Raw genomic sequence first — 22,367 nt, 5'->3', positions numbered from 1 at the left:
TGATCCCCCCACTGGGGAGTCTAAGGCAAGAGGATAAGCGCTCAGGACAGGCTGATGCCAGGCACAGTGCCACGTGCCTGTAATCCCGGCACTTGAGAGGTGAAGACAGGACGATTGGGAGTTCAAGGTCTCCTTAGCTGCTTGACAAATTCAAGGCCAGCCTGAGCCTACATGAGATTCTGTCTCAAAAACAAAAGAGCAAACTATTCAACAACCACAAAAATATCCCCTATCATCTAGGTGAGGGATCCAATCAATTTCCTGGGCTCGGTGACCTGATCCCGCAAGAGTTCGACCGTAAACTGACCCAGGGGGAGAGAATGACAGAGAGGAATGGTAGCGGCCTGTTTTGCTAGTGCTCTTGCCTTGGGTGACAGTGGTAAGAGAAACTATTATCTTCAGGCTGTCTAAAGGTCCCTGGACTGGGGACACTCCCCATCAGTCATCTCCTCAGCATCACCATGCCCTGCTGTCCCCGGCCAGCCCCTTCCAGCCCTTCCATGTCTCCAACTCAGGAATTCTGACTCTTGGGCCCCAAGGCAGAAAAAGTACAACTCTCTGGGAAAAGATGAGACTGGGGGTTCTCAAGGTTAACTCCCCCCAAAATATATGCTCTCTTTAAAAAGAAGGCACAGTACCCTGCAGCTCCCCATGAGGAAGAGTGAGGTTCCCACTCAGAAAGGTCATGTGGGCCATCTATGCTCACAGATAACATATGCATTCTCTAACCTGGGCATCTGTGACCCAGGGTGGTTTTGCACCAAAGGCATGCTCCTTGGAGATGCCAGGCTGCTTCCCCTGGGGTTGCAAGGGATGTGCCTGGTGCCTGACACCCATCCATCCAAAATGACACCTCTGGCCAAAGCACGAAGCTTCTCCCGCAGATACAAACTTTTAAAAATCACAACGATATCACAGAGACCCTGGGAGGTTTGGGACAAACCCAGACAACAGAAGGCCAGAGGCAGTAACAACACAACCAGCAAGAGCATCCTTCAGGGATACAGTGGACACATGAGGTTCACAGGGACAGCACAGTTTGAGAAAACTGCCTGATCCTGGTCCAGTGTTAGGAGGATCATGTCCAGACCACCAAAAGATTGACCATAGACTTCTAATGGCAGAAGGGGAGTGTCTTTTGCCAGGCTCACTTCTTACTTGGGTCAGCAGGGTCAGGGCTCCTCAGGTTGAGCCAGCAGGCCCTCCTGAGGCAGGGAACGAGGAGTCTATCACCTGCCCATCACAGAATAATCCCAGAGCATTTAATCAATGCCAGTGGGTGTGGAGGATAGGAGCTAACTACCCAAGAGGGTGGATAATCTGGATGCATACCTCCAGACAAAGTGGCTCCCTATGGATGCATAATTAAAAGCAGAGGTCTGGCACCTGGCAGCAGATTCTCATTAAGAATCTCTCACGCTAGCTGCCAGCCAGGATGTTGGGCTTGGGTATCTTTATGTCACTGGCCCCAATTAGGCTTGTGTTCCCCACTGCAAGTACTTCCTTTCCCATGACCTGAGATCTCTCTTGGCCTCACCCCTGGGGGGCATCCACTTCCTTTCTGCCCTTTGTCTTTGTGGTCCATCGTTGGTGGAAATACGCCTGCTTGGAGCCCTCAAGGCAAAGACTAGGCTTGCACACACATGAGGGGTGGGTGGGTGGTAGGTTTCACTATAATGAGGAGGACTCCCAGGAAGCACACGGGGTTCTGCTGCAACCGCCCACTCCTGCTTCCTCGTTGCCCCCTGGAGTCCCCGGCATTCCCTCCACCACCCTGAACAGGAATGGGGTGCCGCTTACCAGGGTACAGCTGCTTGGTGGGCATGCTGAGTTGAGCATCTTTAGAGACTCGGTAGGCGACATCCGGCCCTTTGGAAGATCGTCGAGTGGCACAGAAACCTGTGGTTTTCGTTACCCCTGAGGGCAAATTGTGAAAATCTAGCATCTCCAGAAGATCTGTTGGCTGAGCTGCAAAGACAGAGACACTGTGTCAGCGCCAGGTGGACACAACTGAGGGGCACCCTCCTGGAAGAGAAGGACGGTCTTAGACAACTGAAGTCAGACCTCCCCCCTCCTCTCCCCCCAACAAAATCTGGTACCCAGGAGAGGTTGGCGGCCTGCTCAGGACCAGGAGGGACACTTCTTAGAAGTGGGCTTATCTCTGTTCCTGCAATCAACTGCCAGGGTCATTCCTACAAACCAGCTGCATACTTCTGCAATTCAGCCACCAGGCATTGCCTACACCCCCAGACAGCCCCGACCTTTGCTTTACAACCTGCAGGAACTTCTTACTCCGAACCCTCAACTGGCCTGAATCACACGAGCTCCACTTGTCTCTCCACTGCCACTGGTGTCATTTTGTCCTCCGTGTCCTGACAACAGTTTACAGAAAATACCCAAATTCTACCTGCCTTCAAAAGACCTCAGCCTGAATACCCAGGGCAGGAGAATGCTTGCGGGGACCTCAGACCCCTTTAGGAAGGCTTCTGACTTTACATCCTTTGCAAGCCACTCAGAGAAAGGCAGACTTGACCCTCTGACCTCTGAAATACAGGTGCCTGCTCAAGAGCTCAACAGTCGCCCCTGATTAGCTTTAACTGTCAACTTGACCTTCTAAGAGTGTTTCGTCAAGGAACTGTTTATATTGGGTTGGCTTGTGGGCGTCACTATGGGGGATTAATTTAAATTAACTGATGTCGGAAGACCCTGCCCACTGTGGTACGGGGTCCTGAAGTGTAAGAGTGAAGAAATCTAGAGGAACATAAGCATGCAGGTGAGCTGGAGCGTCCCTTCCTCTCTGCTCTTGACTGTGGACGAGACACTGAGCAATAGTTGAAGACCCCGCCTTGAACTCCTCACAATGATGACCTGTAACCTGAAATTCTAAACGGAAAAAAATTCCTTCCTCCCCTGAGCCTCTTCTTGTCAGGTTATTTTGTTTCTGTGACAGAAATGAAACTGGGACATCCCCAAACACAAACCATGCCCCTCTGTCAGAGCCCCCTCTCCTCACATCAAGAGGCCTTTGAGACGACACATACCTGCCCCGGACTACTTGGTTTCCTGTTTATCTATGCTCAGTCTGCGTTACAACAAATAGGAAGCTCTTGACTATCCAGTGGAGAACAAAGTCCAAAGTGGTACCACAAGGGTGTAAAATCTCCTGTCACATGACCAGGCTGGACCAGTGTTGTTCCATCCTGTGGTTTTCCTCTGGGAAAAAGGATTCTGCTATTTGACTGTATGTGGGCTACAGACTCAGAGAGGGCAACTATCTCCAGGGAACACAGTGTGTGCAGAGAAAGACTCCTGCCATGCTAAGCGGGTACCTGGATCTAGCTGTGCCTGAAGGGCATCTATACATGCCCATGTGTTCATTCTGTGTGAGCCCGTCTGTCTAAGTACACCACATAACTAGCTAGAACTCAGAGCCCATACCTGAAGGCTGCAAGAGCTGAAATCGGCTTAGCCAGTGACTAAGTTGATTCACTAACTTCCCACCTTTCTCCCTAAGTGAGTACTACCATGGGACACCCCAGGAGGAGGTCAAACTGTTTTTAAGCAGGTAGTAACCAAAGAGGATCATGCAGGCTTCTGATCCATCTCCAGCGGCAGTCACCAAGTCTAGAGACCGACAAGTCACCTTGCACTCCAAGGCTGCCTAAGGGGTCAGGTCTGCAGCCAACTTTTTGGCATCCTTCAACACTTACTCCAGAGAAGGGTTCCCCACCTCTACAGGAAATCACTATGAAGGACACACTATGGATCCAAGATAGTCTCCCCATCTCAGAATCCTAGGCAGTTCTTAGCCACTACCCAGTGCCAGGCCCACATAAGGTGTTAGTCACTTGTGTATCTGTGGCATCCCGCCCCCAGGTACTCTATGTGGTGAAAAAGCTTTCACTGAGTTCCGTTTGTCCGGTGAACATCAAAGGCAATGCTGAGCATGCTGGCGAGGTTGTGTGGCACAGTCCCAGGCCTGGACACAGCCGTGGGAAGACAGCTGTGCCAACTGCTGGCACACCTGGCCAGAATGACCCAGCGCCGAGCCTTGGGTCATCTCGGAAACTCAGCTCCAAGGCTGGCAGTGGCCGAGGGGAGAGATGAGGATCCCAGCCGGGTTTCCTGGACCTACATCACAGTCTCCATACTATGATGCCCTTCCCAGGCCAGACTGGAGCCTGCTTTCCCCATTGTCAAAGCAGAGAGTGGTTTCCCAGGAGTTGGCCTGGGCGTGTGTGTAGATCTGTATTGCAACAAGTTTAAAAGGCCATCAGACCTTTCCTAGGCCCAGTGCCACCCTTCCTGCTGGCCAGGGCCTTTCTGCACCAGACAGCAGGATATATTTAGTCTTAAACAAGGTATGGGGAACACCGGAGTAGTGTCCAGCACACAGGCTTCTGGAAAACTCTCCCCCCAACATAGGAAACTCTCTGCCCTTCAAGCCAGTGCCACGCCCAGGTGAAGCACCTCCACCCTGAAGCAGCGGAGGCTTGGGACACGTGGATGTGCTAAGAACACAGGGTCCCTCTTCCCCCACGGGAGGATCATGTCAACTGAGGCCAGTTAAAGAAGTCACAGAAGTCATCTGGAACCTGCCAGGAACAGTTCCCAGAACTCCATGGCTCAAGTACAGGGTCCCCCAGGAGGAAAATGGTATTCTTGGGATCTTCAGGACTCATCTGAGTCCCCAAACTCGGGGAAGACACACATGGCATTCCATCTGTGGCCTTTGCTCCCAACAAGGAACCTGTGCTTCTAAGTAAGAGTCACTTGAGTGAACCTGAAGAACCCTGAGACCCACTACCCACTGCAAACGACACCACCTCCAAATGCTTTGCATGCAAGAACTCCATTGCTCTTTCAAGGCTGTTGCACCTACGATCAGATCAGACTCCAGAGAGAAAACTGCTTTCTTCAGCTAGATCCAATCCTCCCTGGGAGTCCTGCTCCACAGCCTGGGAGACTAAAACTACATTTCCCAAATGCCTTTGCAGTAAGAATTATTACAGCAAGCCAGAACCTACCAATCAAAATCATCCTAGAGTGAAAGGTGAGTCGTAGTAGCCTCCCCGACCTGCCCTCAATGTCCGTGAGGCAGGCAGAGCACTGAGACCCTTGTGTTTGGGCCTGCTGTCCAGCCTCAGAGGATTCCGTACTACTGCAGCAGGGGTCCTGCCATGTGAGTGACAGCCTCATTGTGACAGCATGTCCTAGAATGTTACCTCCAGCAGGATCTGCTCTCCAGACAGCCTGCTACTCAGCTATGCACATGCCTCACCTGCCTTTGAGGAACATACGTGAGGAGCAGAAGCAATACCAGGCCACTGTCCTCAGTCTGCATCACAGCACACAGGGACCCGGCCCCAGGACACAGGAGCCCTGCTGTCACTTTTAGACACAGAAAGGAGCAGATGTCACCCCATCCCTCAGTGGACAGAGACCCAAGAGGCTGGACTCAGCCTCTCATGTGTATTCACGGTCAGGCCAGACACTTGCTGCTAACACTCCAGCATCCCCATGCCATTTTAATGCTGAAGGAACTAAGTGTGGTATCTCTAAAGGAAAGTGGATGCAGGTGAGCTTAAGGTAAAAGAGGGGTAACTAAGGAAGCAGTTGGAAGCATGAAGCTGAACTCTAGACAGTCAACACACAAAAGGAGCTATGCCACCAAGAGGCTCAAATGAAGGGTCCAGGATAGGCCAAAAGATGGATGGATAGAGGATGGATAGATAAGCAGGCGACTGACTGGTTGGTGGGGCAGAAGACTGTGTGAATGAATGATGAGTGTACAAATGGAGAGAGAAATGGATGGGAGGGTAAATAGGTAGATGAGTGGGTGGGTGGAAGGAGAGAGGGAGGGAAGGAGGGAGGGAGGGAGAGAGGGAGGGAGGGAGGGAGGGGTTAATGGGTGGGTTGATGTGTGGTAGGTTAAGTTTTTTGGGGAAGATATGAACAAATATCATTTCGCCCTAGATAAAGCAACAATGACAAGCCAAAGAAAGGCTTCCTCCCAAGTCTAGCTTGACAAACCAAAGAGTTTAACTTAGGTCTTACAGGATCACTGACAAGTTAGAGGTGGTTATGCTGACAAGAAAGAGACATGCCTCACCCAGAAGTAGCTTAATCACTTGCATCCTCATAGAGAAGCAAGGCCTTGTACATTGCCTCATGTACAGCCATTTGTGAACATCTAAGATACCTTGTGAGCCCTCTTTCCCCTCTAGAAAAGATGTTAGTAGACTTGATCTTGTGAGGATAAGTATATCCTGCTGCTCTGATTTCAAGAATGCAATAACCAGGTCATACTTGGAGGGCAGCATTCCTCAAGGGTTAGGTGAATGAACACAACAATGGACTGATGGATGATGGATGGTAGGTGGGTGGATGGATGATAGATAAATGGATATGGATGAATGAACTGAATGATGGGTGATGGGTAAATATGGATGGTAAGTGGGGTAGGTAGGTAGACTGATAGACATTATAGATGAATGTATGGATGATGAAAACTGGACGGATGGACAGATGGTTGGTTGGAGGAAGGGAGGGATGTATGTTAACGTCAAGTGTATTAGTTGTTGGAGGATAGATGTGTAGGTCGATTGATGAACGGATAAATGGATAGATGGATGGGTGAGTGGGTGGATGGATGGAAAGATGGATGGATGGATATTAATGGCAGGTGGATGGATAGTGGACAAAAAGATAAGTGGGTAGTGGGTGAGTAGGTGGGTGGAAGGAAGGATTAATCAATCACTCACTGAGCAAGTGAGCAGAAGAATGGGGCAACCAGGAGGCATATGTCAAAGACAGATATTACAGATGGCTAAATATTCACGTTTCACACCCCAGTGACACTGTCACTTTTAACCACAGAGTTGCCTTCCCCTTCCCCAAGACGCATTTCTTTCACCACCTCTACGCCCTTGGCTGCTCTCGCTCCTCCAGAGCTGAGAGTGACTGAGGTCATGTCACCCTGACGCCTCCCATCTACTCACTTCACAGCTATTGGACACGGAAGCATCACTGGAACGGCCATGGCACATGGGCTCTCCTGACCTGTCGCCCGGAGACAGACAACTAAAACTGAGCCATTGACATATGAAGATGTGGCCCAAGGCTCTGCCTACGCTCCACTCAGAAGGACCAAATGAGGTAGACAGCTCATGACAAGGCCATGGAGCAGCACTCCACGGCCCAACACCAGGAGGTTCCAGGATTCAAGAGCAGATGGAAAGAGGTATCTGCTTTTTGGAAGAACAGAAACTAGTGTCTGGCCATAGCTGGTATAGCTCATGCTCAGAAACAGAAAGGGTGATATCTGTGAGGACACCAGCCTGCTCTACAGAAGGGCCAGTCCCATGTTGGGCAGCCTAGACCTTGGACTGGAGCCCTTGGCAAAGGAACACATCCCAGGCCACAGTGCCAACACTGCAGAAGCAGCCTGCTCTCGGGAAGACCAGGGAGGGCTGGGTCACCATCTGGAGCCACTCATGATGTGCCCTCAGAATAGAATCTAAAATCCCAGCCTTCGTGCTTTTGGCCACCACAGTCCTGCCCACCCGAGGGAGGAGAAACCCTCAGAGGGGATCCTGGCCAAGCCCTGACCTCAGCATTTCGGCTGTCCAGCTCAGCAGGAGGCTTGGGGATGACAGAGATTCACAGGGAACACCACAGAGCAATGGGGTCCTGAGAGGAGGGCTACATGAAACAGCTGTTAGGGTTCATCTTGCACCCCACCCCGTTGAGGTGGGCATCAAAAGAAATGAGAAGGGCAGAGAGGGCTTCTGTCCTGTGGTGGGCAGGGGCAGAGCACAACCAACACTTAGATGTGTCTGTTGAATGACTAAGTGAGCCCCTGGCTCGTACACGGCAGGCTGGAGAAAGTAAGTTCAGCTCTCCTGAAATTCGCTTCACCTTGGCTGCCATGTTCCCTCTCTCACCAGGCTCCGCTCTCGGAGCAGCTGTGAGCTGAGAAGACGTGCTATGAGCCATGGAACTGCAAAGGGGAAGCACTCAGAGGTTCTGAGAAGCCATACTGCTGACCCAGCAGACTTGGTTGATTCTGGCCTTTGCTCCAACTCAGCGCACACACCCTTAATAACCTGTATATTTTTAAGCACTTGCTGGGAGCAGGAGGCCTCCAGCCCAGCTACCTGTCCCCTCCTGACACGGGCCTGGCATGGTTCCCTCTACCAGGAGTTCCACAGGGATTCATGTGCCCTCTGTGTTTTCACAGAGAGGTCACTGTCCCCAAATCCCCAAGGCAGCCCCGGCCCCACTGGGCCGCTCACTGGTGACTGGGATCTCAGCAAAGGCAAGGGGGTATTGCAACCTATCTGAACCTGAGGTACGGCCGATTTATTATCACCTCATGATCAAACAGGCCTCTCCCAAGTGGTGTGGGACAATTCTGTATTCTGTCAATTATGCTATAAATAAAAGCTGACTTGCCAGTAGCCAGGCAGGAAGTATAGGTGGGCCAACCAGACAGGAAGTAGAGGTGGGTCAATGAGAACAGGAGAATTCTGGGAAGGAGGAAGCCCATTCCTCCGCAGTCCTGTCCAGACACCAAAGAAACAAGATGTGACCTGCCCCATTGAAAAAGGTATCAAGCCATGTGGCTAAAATAGATATGAATAATGGGCTAATATAAGTTATGAGTTAATAAGTTGCCTGAGCTAATGGGCCAATCAGTTTATCATTAATATAGACTTCTGCGTGATTTCTTTGGCACTTACCAGCTGTGGTTACTGGGCAGGACAGAAACCCCAACAAGCAGGCCCTCATGTTACAGCCCCATGATTCACAGACTGCCTCAGACACCAAGGCTCCCTCACCTCACACCTCCTGGGAGAAATTGTGAGCCGCCATGACCACCGTTTGCTGGTCGATGAAATGAAAGAAAATGAGGACTGTACAGAGACTGAGAGACATTCAGAGGGGACAGACTGAGAAAGACAGGGTTGGGGACAGAAAGACAGAGGAACAATGAGGTGTTCTGTGCTGCAAGCTCCGAAGTCAACATGAGTATCTTCAAGAGAAAAATGTGTGCACCTTCCTGTGAACCACCCAGGTTCAGTCCTTTAAGTTCACAGACAAAAGAGTAGGAGGCGGGGGCGGGGGGGGGGGGGCTATGAGCAACACGGCGTAGGTAGACTACCAGCCTCTGTCCTGAAAAACCAAATGAAGTTCAAAGAGGTGCAGCCAGCATGCTGGTGCCCCGCCCACTCCGCTACCAAATGCACAGGACAGCAGCCTTCACAGGCTGGAGCGGCCAACCCTCCCACTCTCTTCCCTGCCTCTTCCCAGTGGCCTCCTAGGGCAAAGATCCTGTTTCAGTAAAACCAAGCCAGAAGGAATGGCAGACCAACTGGAGGGTCTGTCTGCCCAGGTCCCTCCCACTAATTCTCCCGGAGGATAGTGGCCTCATCCGAGGTCAACCAGGAGGTTGGAAAACAAACAAACGGGGTATCTTGGAGGCCCTGGTAAAATTCTTCTCCAGTGACTAAAGCCGGGGACAACAGAGGGTGTGGCCAGGGCTGCAAGCAGACAGTGTTGGCCACTAGGAGCTAGCCAGGCCTTCTTCCCTCTCCTGCTATCCCCAGGCCTCTGGCGGTTGGTGCCCTGATCTCAGACCTTTTGCTAGGCACACTGCTACCATAGACATGGGTCCCTTTACCTGCAAACTCTTCGGTAACTTAGAGCTTCTGTTTCCTCCAGGCAAGGGGAACTCAGCCTGTCACACAGCACCTTCCTTACCCCACTGCATACCCCAGGAGCCCTGAGCTGGCTGGTCTATCTCCACATCATAGCTACAGCCTTGTAGGGATCCCCAGACACCTCTTCCCCTCCACCCCCGCCTCATGGCCCATCCAAAGCATGCCTGAGTTTGTGCAGTGCACAGCATGGCCACCTTCCCCATTTAGCCCCAGATGGCCACAAGACCATTTGGTCACTTGTGACAGTCAACAAGGCATAGCAGACTCAGCAGTGTGGGGCTAGATCCAGACACCTGGGAACCTGCCTTGTCCCCTCAGCAGGGGCCTGAGGCCATGCCCCCAGCTGTGGGACTTGGATGGTCATGAGCAGTTATAGACCTAAAGCAGCATCCTGGGAGGAGCCTGCCCATGCTTTTCCTGCCTCACCTAGTGCTTTCTACCAGGGCCTCACTTACTGGGCACCTCCCACTAGCCCCATAGGCCAGGAGACAAGGAGGGTATATGGTACAGGTGGCACTCCCAGCGACAAGACAAAGAGTCCAGGGGAGAAACAAAAAGGAAGGCACTTCCAGCAGACAAGATGTCACAGTGCTGGGTTGAGGGTGAGACATGAGGATGGATTAGAACTGAAGACCGGACGGATATCTCGAGCAATCAATGGCAGAGGGGTCTCTTCGTGGCATGGTAACTGGAAGTCAGCTCTGCCTCTAGAAAGCAGAATCCGGTGTTTCCCTCTACACAGATCCACAGGCCACCCACCCAGCAGCCACACCTCTGATCCTTTCTGTGAAAGCCCAAGCAGGTTCTCTAGACAGCAGGAATCTGCCTCAAAAGAGCATGTGCGGAGGGGTGTGTGTGTGTGTGTGTGTGTGTGTGTGTGTAGTGTGTGTGTGCTGTATGCTGTTCTACTACGTACGGTTCTGATCCTTCCCCTGGGGTGCCCAGCATTTCCTTACTTCCCAACAATTGCCAAGTTCATTTTGCTGCCCTGAACTTTGAAAGCATGAGCTCTATGGACCCACATGGGCTGTGGTGGTGGGCAGAGCAGAAATCTGCACCATAGCAGGAAATGGGGTCTCTGTCACTGACTGCAAGGGAGAGCCCCTGTTGGGAAGTAACCGAAGCTAGCATGCAAACATTCTATGAACAGCAGAAGGGAGCAGGTGCAGGCCAAAATACCTCCAGGGTGTGCACACAGCTGCACTAGATACAACAGAGATCCCCCAAGGCAAAGGTTACACCCACTCAGGCTGTAAACGTGGGTACCATATGTAGCTGGTTGAAGTTTGGTCAGACCCTAGGCATCTTCCCCCATCTTTTGGTCAGGTTCCTCATTTATTCTTGAAGGGCAGGTTCTGAAGACTGTGACAGTGAGGGGGTTTGACTGGGAGGTGCAGAGTTCTGAGCCTCTGTTGTTGCTTCTCAAGACATATCAGGATCTAAAGTCTTCATTCCTTCCTCTAAGTCATGGGACAGGAAGACGGTAGGATGCTTCCAGAGAAGAAGTATTGTTGGATCCCTGCTCCTCACAGATAGCCATGCAGGAGAGTGCTGCACAGGGCCAAGGACAGGCTGAGGTCCCTCCAGGGGGATGGGTAAAGCTGTTCTATAGAAGATGTCAGGATCTAGGGAGGGCATGCTGTGAGCAGAAACATCACCCTTATTTTACTTTCTACAGCATCAAAACACTGCTCCTGGTCAGTCGGAAAGCAGCCTGGAAAGAAAGGTCATTTGTTTACAGAATCCACAAGTTCTATCAACCCACAAGATGGAAGAACAAATACAGAGCGACAAATGACTAGTGAGGAGAGAAAAAAGAAAGGGTGGTTGAAGAACAAGTGTGTGAGTAGATGAGGAGATGAAGAAAGGACGGATAGATAAGCCAGTGTGGTGACTCACATCTTTAGTCCCTGCACTTGGGAGGCAGAGGCAGGCAGATCTCTGTGAGTGTGAGGTTCAGCCTGGTCTCCAGAGTGAGTTCCAGGACAGTCGGGCCTATGTAGAGAGACCCTGTCTCAAAAGTGAGGGTGGGGGGATGGGGGAGGGATGGATGGATTGATGAATGGGGTTATGATAGATTAAATATAAGGATGAAAGGTTAGATTATAGGTAGTTGGATGGATACGCAGTGGATGAATGGCTGGATGTATAATTTGATGAACAAATGGATGGAAGAAGGGTGAATGGTTGGATGGATGAAGGATGAATGGATGGGTGGATGAATGGATGTATGAATGAAGGATGAATGGATGGGTGGATGAATGGATGTATGGATGAAGGATGAATGGATGGGTGGATGAATGGTTGGATGGATAAAGGATGAATGGATGGGTGGATGAATGGATGTATGGATGAAGGATGAATGGATGGGTGGATGAATGGATGTATGGATGAAGGATGAATGGATGGGTGGATGAATGGTTGGATGGATAAAGGATGAATGGATGGGTGGATGAATGGATGTATGGATGAAGGATGAATGGATGGGTGGATGAATGGATGTATGGATGAAGGATGAATGGATGGGTGGATGAATGGATGAATGGATGGGTGGACAGATGGTTCGATGAATGGATAGAGGAATAGGTGGGTGGATGTATAGATGGAGGGTGAAGACTGAATGATTAGATAAATTGATTTTGGATGAATGGGAAAAAATAAATGGATTGGTAAATCAATGGATGATTTAATAAAGGATGAATGGTTTGATGGGTGGATGAGGACTGATTGCTAAATATGTATATGGATAGATAGCTGGATGATGGATTGATGATGGTTAAATAGATGGACAAATGATGGCTGGCTGGCTGGATGGATAGATGAATGGATGGACAAATCATGGTGTGGGAAGTCCTTCTGTATATGTGTTGCTTTTATTGGCTAATGAATAAAGAAGCTGACTTAGCCTGTGATAGGGCAGAATAGAACTAGGTGGGGAAAACTAAACTGAATGCTGGGAGAAAGAAGGCAGAGTCAGTGAGGGAGAAGCCATGTAATGTCACTGGAGACAGACGCAGGATGGAACTTTACCCGGTAAGCCACAGCCATGTGGTGATACACAGAGTAACAGAAATTGGTTAACCAAAAATATAAGAGCTAGCTAGCAATACACATAAGCTATTGGCCAAACAATATTGCAAATAATGAAGTTTCTGAGTGGTTATTTCGAATATGGGCAGCCAAAAACAAACAAGCAGCATCCACTCAACAATGGATAATGGCATAAGTAGAAGAAAGAATAGATACAAAAGGATATACCATGGATGAAAAGACTAAAATTAAGTTACCTCCCCAGGAAGTGAAGTAGCTCAAGATGGACCACATAAGCCATCATTGCCCAGCTTCTGTCCCCAGCAATAAGTTGTTCAGTGCCATGCCTGACTCCATGACTGGGCAGGGCAAGCATCTCTGACCACTTGGATTTTTCTCTTCCAACTCAAAGGCACTTCTTCCTTCCTAGCTAGAAAGCCAGTAATTCCAGGAAGCTACTGACCACTGTTCCCAGCTAGGCAGTTTTATGGAAAATCTGGTTAAGAAAAAGGGAGGAACCTGTGCCTTTGCTTGGAACAAATTATTATGGAGGGAGCCAGTGGCCCAGAGCTTCTCCCTTAGTCTGTGACTGCCCGTCCCTCACTTCTCTTGAAGACTTGCCTGAAGTCTAGACACCTGGCACCTTTGCATGACTTTGTACATGGAAGCCAGACACAAGCCAAGATAGTTTCAGAAAGGCTCACATACACCTGTAATTCTCCGTAATGCAGTCACCTACAGTACTGTGTGATATCCCCAGATAAAAAGATCACGTGTAATACACACATACTCTTACTCAAAAAAGAGCCAAGCCAACAGTAAGGACTCTGTGGAGGGCAAGGAGAATGGGGGGAAATACAACATATGCAAGGAACTCTTGCAGGGAGACCTGAACCAAGCCTTGGAGGATAGAGAGGAAGATGCAGTGCCATATGGGAATTAGCAGATGCCAGAATGCAGTATTGTGCCAGGCACAGGAGCACCACACCAAACAGCAGCAGAGAAGTCCTGCAGGAGGCCTGTCTTAGTGGCTGTGGGAGCTGTGTTTCATTCCATCAGGGACCGGGAGGAAATGTCATCAGCCAAGAGACGAGGTACCCTGAAGAATGGGATGGTCCAGCTTCTCCCAAATTTGCTCAGCATCTTGTTTCTAGTTCTGGGTGATCATCGTTGCTTTTCATCTGTGGATATGAATGGATATGTTTCTCTCACCCTGTCCTTTCTCAAAGAATTAAGAGCGCCAACAGAATGGAACATGTGTCAAGAACATTGTGCCTACAGCCAACTGCCAAACAAGGTGTGTCACAGAGGGACAGGCTGAATGCCAGGCACTGCCAGTAGAATCTACTCACTGTAGAAACTGACCTGTGAGCTGAGCAAAAGAACCAGGTGGTTTTGTTTATTTCCTCGAAGGTAATTTTCCCTCACTGTTCTGAAGGAAATGGGGGATGATGCCAGCAGACAGTTTCGGTATGGTTGTGCTTGTGTGTGTGTGTGGATCATAGGGTCCCACCAACTCCTGGGAGGACTCAGGGGGTAGGCTGGTCCAGGCCAGCATCTAGATGCCCAGGAAGCTGGGTTAAGGTGATAAGAGGTGATTACATAACCATGCCAGTTGCATGTCAGACCTCTGGGGGTCCCACTGATCATAAGGTCACTGAGACCTGCTACGCTGCTCTGAGCTGCCTTTCCTCAGCAATGTCCCCTGAGCACCTGCATGTCATAGCACACTGAAGGATCATACCTCCTGATTCATTCCAGAGTCAGGCAAGGCCAAAGCTGCCCTGTTCCAAGTTTTTCCAGATGGATGGCCTGTCACCACCAGAGACACAAAGTCTTCTTGGATGTTCTGGTAGACTTTTCAAGACTCACGGGCAATGAAAGACAACTTTCTTGGTGCTGATATGCTCTATGAAACAAGAAACTTTGTAGTAGGAGCTGCAGGCAGGCCTGCTTTTCGTCCCGCCTGGCTCCCACATGGCTAGCTTAACACCCGAAATAACAACACACAAACTGTATTCATTTAAACACTGCCTGGCCCATTAGTTCCAGCCTCTTATTAGCTAATTCTCACATCTTAATTAACCCATTTCTAATAACCTGTGTAGCACCACGAGGTGGTGGCTTACCGGGAAAGATTCAGCATGTCCGACCTGGTGCTGGCTCCACTGCATCTGACCAACTATACTTTCTTTCTCCCAGCATTCTGTTCTGTCTACTCCACCTATCTAAATCCTGCCCTATCAAAAAGCCAAGGCAGTTTCTTTATTAACCAATGAGAGTAACACATAGTCAGATGACCCTCCTCCATCAAAACTTAACAATAAATCACCCACCAACTAACCAATGAACAAATGAGCCACCCACTTACTAACCAATAAATAAGCCACCCACTAAATAACCAATGACCAAACTATCCATCTACCAACTAACCAATGAATGAATGACCCACCTACCAACTAACCAATAAACAAATGAGCCATGCACTAAATACCAAAGAACCAATCTACCCACCAACTAACCAAAGAATAGATGAGCCACTCATCAACTAACCAGTGAAAAACGTGAACCCAACAACCAACTAACCAATGAGCAAATTAACCAACCAATGAACAAACAAATACACCAACTAACTGTTGAAAAAAATTCACCAACCAGCTAATCAATGAACAAATGAACCAACCTATCAATCAACAAACAAACAAGTCAACTAGCCAATAAACCAACTAAACAATGAACAAATGAACCAGCCAACAAATAACAGAGGTAGTGGAAGAAGCCTAGATGGGTAAGGATGCCCTGCAGTAGCTCGGTGAGGATGCTGATACCAGGCCACACTAGCCTGGCATCTCCCCTTTTGGGTAGATTGTAAGAAAGCTTTGTTCTATACCACAGTGTGCATGACTGCGTGTGAGACAAAAGCAAGGTCCATGCTCATCATGGGGGGACTGGTTGGATCCCAAAAGCTGTCCCTGTCTAGCTCACTGCAAAAAGTGGGTGGCAGGGGTCAACCTCTACAGCCTGACATGAGAAGGTGACCAGGACCCACTGCTAAGTGGACACAACTGTGTTCAGAGACACCAATAGCATGCAGTGCCCTGTGCTAGACTAAGTAGCAGAAGCTGATGGGTTCTAAACACCCACCCCATACCTACAGGATCAAGAACAAACGGCTCAGGAGTCGACGGCCGTGGGACAGATCCAAGACTGGACAGATGGGTGAAGGAGAATGTGTGCCTGCCACTCACCAGCATCTACTTCTGAGGAGCTGTGTGCATCGATATAAAACTTGCACTATTCACTTTTTTAAAAACAGCTTAAAAAGATGTAAGTGTGAGCATTTAAAATCAGCCATAGCTCTTTAATTCAAGAGTCTAAGTGATGTTCTATCTAACGAATGTAGGTTCTGTGGAAGGTGAGAAATGCATGTGATCAGGGAGACACACTAACTCTGCAGCCTTGGCTGTAAAAGCCATGGGACCTACCTACCTCTTCAACTCCTGCGGCACAGACGTCAGGCTGCAGAAACCCAGGGTATTCTGGAAAGAAGGTCTCAGGTGAGGAGTCCCCCAGGCCCCTGACCACCACCCAGGCCTCACTGCGCACTCTCGGAAGCCAGCTTGGAAACTGAGCCCTGTGCCATCAAACCACTGATCCTGAGCCATAGAGAAGGAGCAAGCCATCCTGGCATGCCCCACCTCAGAAGCAGATCCGCATGCAGAATAAGGGCCGTCTCAGAACGTGGGGTTTCTAGTGGCTGTCAAGCAGCAAAGACAAACATTACAGGAGCTAATGAAAAACAAGAAGGTATATTTGTGACAGAAAGCCCCAGGAAACATTTTGCAATTAAGAAGGAAGGTACACAAACAACCAACTACGGTTCAATGTCGCTAGTGGCTAAATGCATTCAAAGTAAATGAAGGCCCCTTTGTGTTCATTAAAAGTGGCACAACAGGCGTGGATGGGGATTCTTTACCCTGGGGGTGGGGTCAGTCTGCTAGCAGGAACTCAATGCCTCCAGTGCAGGTGCTCCCTCCGGAATGGGGCAGGCATTGCATCACAAAGGGTCACCACACATCAGAACCTGCATGTGCATGTACGGACAGACAGACACACACACATGCACACACACACCTTTCCAAAGTGACCACACACACCGCTGTGTGCTTTCCCCTATGCCCATGGTCTTAGTCTTGATAACAGGCAATCTTCAACTGGCCTTTCTAAAACAAAACCGTGTTTTCAATTCTTGGGACTGTGTGCACCTCAGAGCAGAGTATGACATTTGAAGGAGGCCGGCCCACATCTTGAGTCCACCCAGGGCCCCTTGGCAAGCCTCGGGTCTGCCTCACCCTTGCCCTTTCTGGCTGAAATACGTACAAAGGCAAATGTGTCTGTTGGCCACTAGCTCCTCCCAGCACGGGGAGCAGGCTGGCACCGCCTTTCAATTCTCGTTAGAAGAGACAGTTTAAGAAAAAGAAGGAAATTGGCCCCTGAAGAGGGTTTAACACCTAGTATATACTGCAAAGACAGCAATACGGGGTAGGAAATTAATGGGGGACATTTCAGGTTACAGATGCCAGCCACCAACAGCCATACATCCTGAGCACATCACAGTTTTCCAGGTCCGAGTAGGGCTGCTGTTGGATCCTTGACTGTACCCTGTCAGCAGACATTTTGCTGGTTCTGCATACAGGTCGTGGCCAGCTATTCACTTGCTGTTGACAACAGCGAGTAGATGGAGACCTTTCTGACAAGCTTTTCCGTCCCTTCACTTGATTATCCGTGTGGCTCCAAAATGATCTAATTCGACTGCATGATGCAAAACCATGCTTTGGTCACTGTGACCCTTGGCCAAACATCTCACACCACACCCTGGGACCAGGGAGCATTTTTTTTTCCATTCCCAAAGCTCAGGATCAGTTCTGTGAAGGAGGGAAATGACTCCCAAGGCTGAGGAGTGGGACTCAGACTCCTTCCTCCACTAAGCGCATGCCACAGCTGAGCGCTGTCCCCTCTCAGGAGTAAACGACATGACTCTCAAGGTCTTCCCGGGAGTAGCTAGGAAGGGCCTCTCCATGGTACTCTGCAGGGTCAGAGCTGCAGCTGGCCCTCCTGGGTATGAATGAGTAGAGTGCATGGGGCTGCACAAAACCATTAGCATTCTGGACAATGCCTTCCTAAGGACAGGCTGTGGAGGGGCCACTCGTGACTCCCATCTTTCTCCAGCTCAGGCTGGCCCTTCTCCCAGCCTGCTCAGCAGCACCCAGCCCATTCCACTACCTGACAGAGACTTCAAATTGTGATGTGCGTCCCACGCACAGTCAACCAGTGGAACACCTGGCAGAGAGGAGACCCTAACAGGTCCAGAGTGTGGTATATTTTCTCAGTGGGCCCCAACTAGGACTTGGCAAATACAGATGGCCAGAAAGGGAAGGGAAGAATAGTATCTGTTAGTATCTACCGGGTTCTAGAAGGTTCATGATTTCTGACCAATGGGAGGAGATCTATGAAACATAGAGTGCATTGTGCTGTTTTCTGTTGTTTTTTGGTTTGGTTTGGTTTCCTGTTACTAGCTCTGTAGACCAGGCTGGCCTCGAACTCACAGAAATCCACCTGCCTCTGCCTCCCAAGCGCTGGGATTAAAGGTGTGTGCCACCATGCCTGGCATGTGTGCTGTTCTTATTCCTAAAAGTTCATCTACTTGTGTTGACCCTGTGACTTAGAAGCACTGCTTGCATTCTCCAAACTGGGAAACACATTCACCTAAAGGCCTAAGGGACCCAACATGTGTCACAAGCACAAGAAAGGGTCCCAAACTTTAAGCAAAAGTCCCCTGCTGCAAACAGGGACTCCCTTCTTTGCGGTAGATTGAGCCGCCTCCCTCATTCTACCAGGTGAGGTCTGCTAGGGCTTGACACCTGAGGAGCACGCGACCCAGGATGTGGCAGCTGGCTGGTAACTGGGAACTGTGGTAGGAATGGAATTCAGCAACTACAGGGCTCTCCTATTCCTATGCCTGGCATGTGAGTCATTGTCTCAGAATTCACCCTAAGGAAACAACCGGAGAGGCAGAGAGGATCTTCTGGGAAGATGTTCATCCAAGTTTTATTTACAACAGCAGCCCAAAGCTGGAAGCAGCCCAGATCCAACGCCAGAGCAGTACTTCGCTCGGCTACAAGTCTCAGTCCCTGAATACGACACAGGAAAGTCCAGAAAAAAATAATGCAGACATTGTAAGTAACTTTTATTAAAGCATACTGTTACAACTCTGCTGTCTTAGTTGCTAGCCTGGAACGGTGCCCAGTGTGTGAATGAAAGGCTCGCTTGCCACAGGTATGCACACACAGGAACAAACGCAGCACACCCATATCGCTCAATGGTTGTGCTTTCAAGCATCCCCTGGGGTCTTGGAATGTGCAGCCCATGGACGAGGTGAGGTGGCCGACTTACAGAGAGTTCTGAAAGACATGGGGTAGAACTCTTCTTATTCCTAAATAGATTTATCAGGAGCCAAAATGCACTGTGCAGGAAAGAGGCTCCTATGTCTGCACAGAACAGATCAGGGGGCCTGCACTGAGGCCAGCCACCCCAATTTTCCAAGTGACTCCAAATGAAGAGTGTGGCAACCTCAGTGTCTCCTCCTGGAAAATGAGTAGATGGAGACCCCCCTCCCCCCCCCCGGCCCATGGCATCTCAGCTGCCGGTTTCACTTCCATGACATCGGGTAAAGGAAAATGCACGATTGACGACCTGCTTCCAGACTTATCCTGGGTTTGCTTCATGAACTTTTTGGTTTGTTCATTTTGTTTTTGTTTTTCAAAACAGAGTTTCTCTGTGTAACCCTGATTGTCTGGGAACTCACTCTGTAGACCAGGCTGGCCTCGAACTCACAGAGATCCGCCTGCCTCTGCCTCCCAAGTGCTGGGATGAAAGGTGTGTGCCACCACTCAGCAGCTTCATGAACTTTTAAAAATTCCTTTTCATTATGTGCATTGCATGGGTGTGTGAGCAGGTGTCCATGAAGTCCAGAGTGGGTGCCACTGGATGCCCCTGGAACTGGAGTTATATGTGGTTATGAGGCTCCTAGCGCTGGTACTGGGAAACAAACTTAGGTCCTCTGCAAGAACAGTATAGGCTCTTAACCACTGTGCCATCTCCCCATCCCCTGCTTTAGGAACGTTTAAGGCCACACATAGCTTTCACTGTTACGTCAGCCCAAAGGCAGCCACCTGACAGTGGGAAAGGCATGCAGCCCAGAGCAGCTGGTTCACACGTCACGGTCTCTGTTTTCTATAGCTGAATATATCTGCCTGCTTCCCAGCAGCACACCTTTGGGACCCTGCGTTCATCTCTCAAAAGAAGCAGGTAAGAAGTGTGGCCTGAAGACCAGCTGGCTACCCATTCTAGGAAAAAACCTGAGTCCAGATATTTGAGCATCCTTTCCCATGATTGACACGTGTAAGCATGGAGCTGGGTGTTTTCCCACTGGGAGGAGCCCTCTTCTTTGTCAGGCTTCCCTAAAGTTTCTCGAAGACTGGCACTGCTCTGTGAGTCTGAAGCCACAACGAGAAAGTAAACTTCATTCCTTTCTGCACTGTGTCCTGTCCTGTGGATGCACCATAATGTATTCAAATGCTTCCCCTGTAGCCAGGCATGGTGGTGCGTGCTTGCGATCCCGGCACCCAGACTCGGGCCATCCTGGGCTACTTAAGGAGAGTCTGTCTGTACAAATGACTCCTCTTGGTAAACCTGCAGGTGTGTTGAGCCTCTGCTCTTCCCATTATGCCTTACACATTTGAGTGGTGAATACAACACACCCAAGGGGCAGAGCTGCTGGGTCAAAGGGCACATGCATTTTAAGATCTCAACAGCTACCACCGGCTGCCTGCAGAAGGGGTTTACTTCCCCAGCTGAATGTCCATGGTGTATCTGTGGCCCTGAGGCTTCACCTTCATGCTGTCCTTGTTGATGTTACACAATTTTCACATGTATAAAAGTTCCAAATGGAGGCTGGAGAGATGGCTCAGTGGTTAAGAACACCCACTACTCTTCCAGAGGACCCAGGTTCAATTCCCAGAACCCACATGGCAGCTTAAAACTCTTTGTAACTCCAGTTCCAGGGGACCCGACACCCTTACACAGGCAAAATACCAATGAATATAAAAATAAATCAATATTTTTTAAAAGTCACAAACATTTCCCTTCCTGAGAACTAGTCATAACTTTGACCTTTTTTCATTAATTTGTGGGAACTCTTTGCATATTATACCATCCTGACCCCTTTCCTGCCATATGGCTTCACATTCTTTTCTTGGGATTGGTGGTTGCTTTTACCCTCCAGCCAGACAGAAAAACTCAAATTATTCTCTTTTACAGTTTCTGAGGTTTATGCCATGCTAACAATGTCATCTTCCCACCCCACCCCCACTGCCTCGTAATCATAAACACCTACCTCCCATGCTTTCTTCTAGCGGTTCTGTGGTTTCATTTTTAAAGCTCACATCTTTGATCCATCTGGAACGAATCTAGCACAAAAGGACAGCAGACAGCAGCATCTTTGCCCCAGATGGCTTCTTCATTATCCCAGCCCAGTTCCGTGATTAATCCTTTCTTCCAAAGTCCATGTGAAATTGCAGACTTTATTAGGCCCTAAATTCCTGTCAATGTCCTGGCTTCTAAGGACAAGGGTCACACATCTCCCACCCGCAGCTGGTTGACTCACATGGAACGGAGGTCCGCCGCTCACCAGCCCCCACCCCAGCATGTTCTCCTCCCAAAATGCAGCCCAGGGAGGCCAAAGCTTTCTTGTCACCCCACCCCTGCAGCATGCTTCTCTGTAATAGGTGACTTGGAATAGGAGGCGTAGGAACCACCGAATGTCCATCGCTAGCGGAGATGCTGTGACAAAGCAGGCCCTCACAGAGGTCAGGATGGTGGCGCGAAACCCACAGCGCACGCGACATAAGGACAGCGCATCCTTGCTGCTGCCGTGGGGCCTCAAGGTTCTCACACTCAGGAGGGGTAGCCAAGGGGCACAGGGTCCTTGGCAGAGTGGCTGCAGGATCTAGTCCAGGGCACAGGTAGCCACTGAGACAAATGCCCCCTCCTCTCTTGATCCTCTGCACTCATGAGCTGTGGTTGGAGGATTACAGGTGACTTCCAGCCACATCTTAGTCCTTCTCCTGTTTTCTGAGATAACTACAAGAAGATTCATCTTAGCCACAACAGGTTAAAGGCCGAGGAGCGAAATGCAGAGGGAGGGACCTTCAGTGCGATGCAGAGCCAGCTAAACCCTGACTGCTGGTGCTCTCCTAGCCAAACTGACCTGTGACCCCTGGGAACCTGACCCAAGTGGGGTCTGTTCTTTCCCCTGGCCTGGCATGAGAACTGGGGGGTGGAGGTAGTACAAGCCTCATACACAGTGCTGCCACACCTGTTCTAGGTTGTAGCCCAGATTTCAAAGACCCCATGGCCCAGCCAGGATGTCACTCTTCTCCTTGGGGCTGTGCCAGCTCTGTGCCAATTACAGCCGTGTGGAGCTCACTGTGTTACACTTCAGGAACGAGGTTCCTTAACCACTCCTTGGCAAAGTCCCATACCGTGCCTTGG

General features: G+C 49.9%; 1 protein-coding gene across 3 annotated transcripts in view; it reads right to left on the bottom strand.

Moving 5' to 3' along the window:
* Nucleotides 1–22,367, bottom strand: part of Col5a1 (collagen type V alpha 1 chain) — a 150,757-nt gene that overhangs the window by 113,537 nt on the left and 14,853 nt on the right. For all 3 annotated transcript variants that reach the window (XM_041674302.1, XM_041674303.1, XM_041674304.1), the window contains exon 2: nt 1,801–1,968. In XM_041674302.1, the coding sequence (XP_041530236.1) occupies nt 1,801–1,968 (168 nt within the window). The remainder of the gene's footprint in view (nt 1–1,800; nt 1,969–22,367) is intronic.

This window comes from Microtus oregoni, unplaced genomic scaffold (genome assembly GCF_018167655.1).
Source record: "Microtus oregoni isolate MIOR12 unplaced genomic scaffold, Mior012 000025F_ref0000491, whole genome shotgun sequence".
NCBI classification, from domain to species: Eukaryota; Metazoa; Chordata; class Mammalia; order Rodentia; family Cricetidae; genus Microtus; species Microtus oregoni.
Note: the sequence above shows the minus strand (reverse complement) of the source record. Positions and strands in the feature narration are given on the sequence as shown.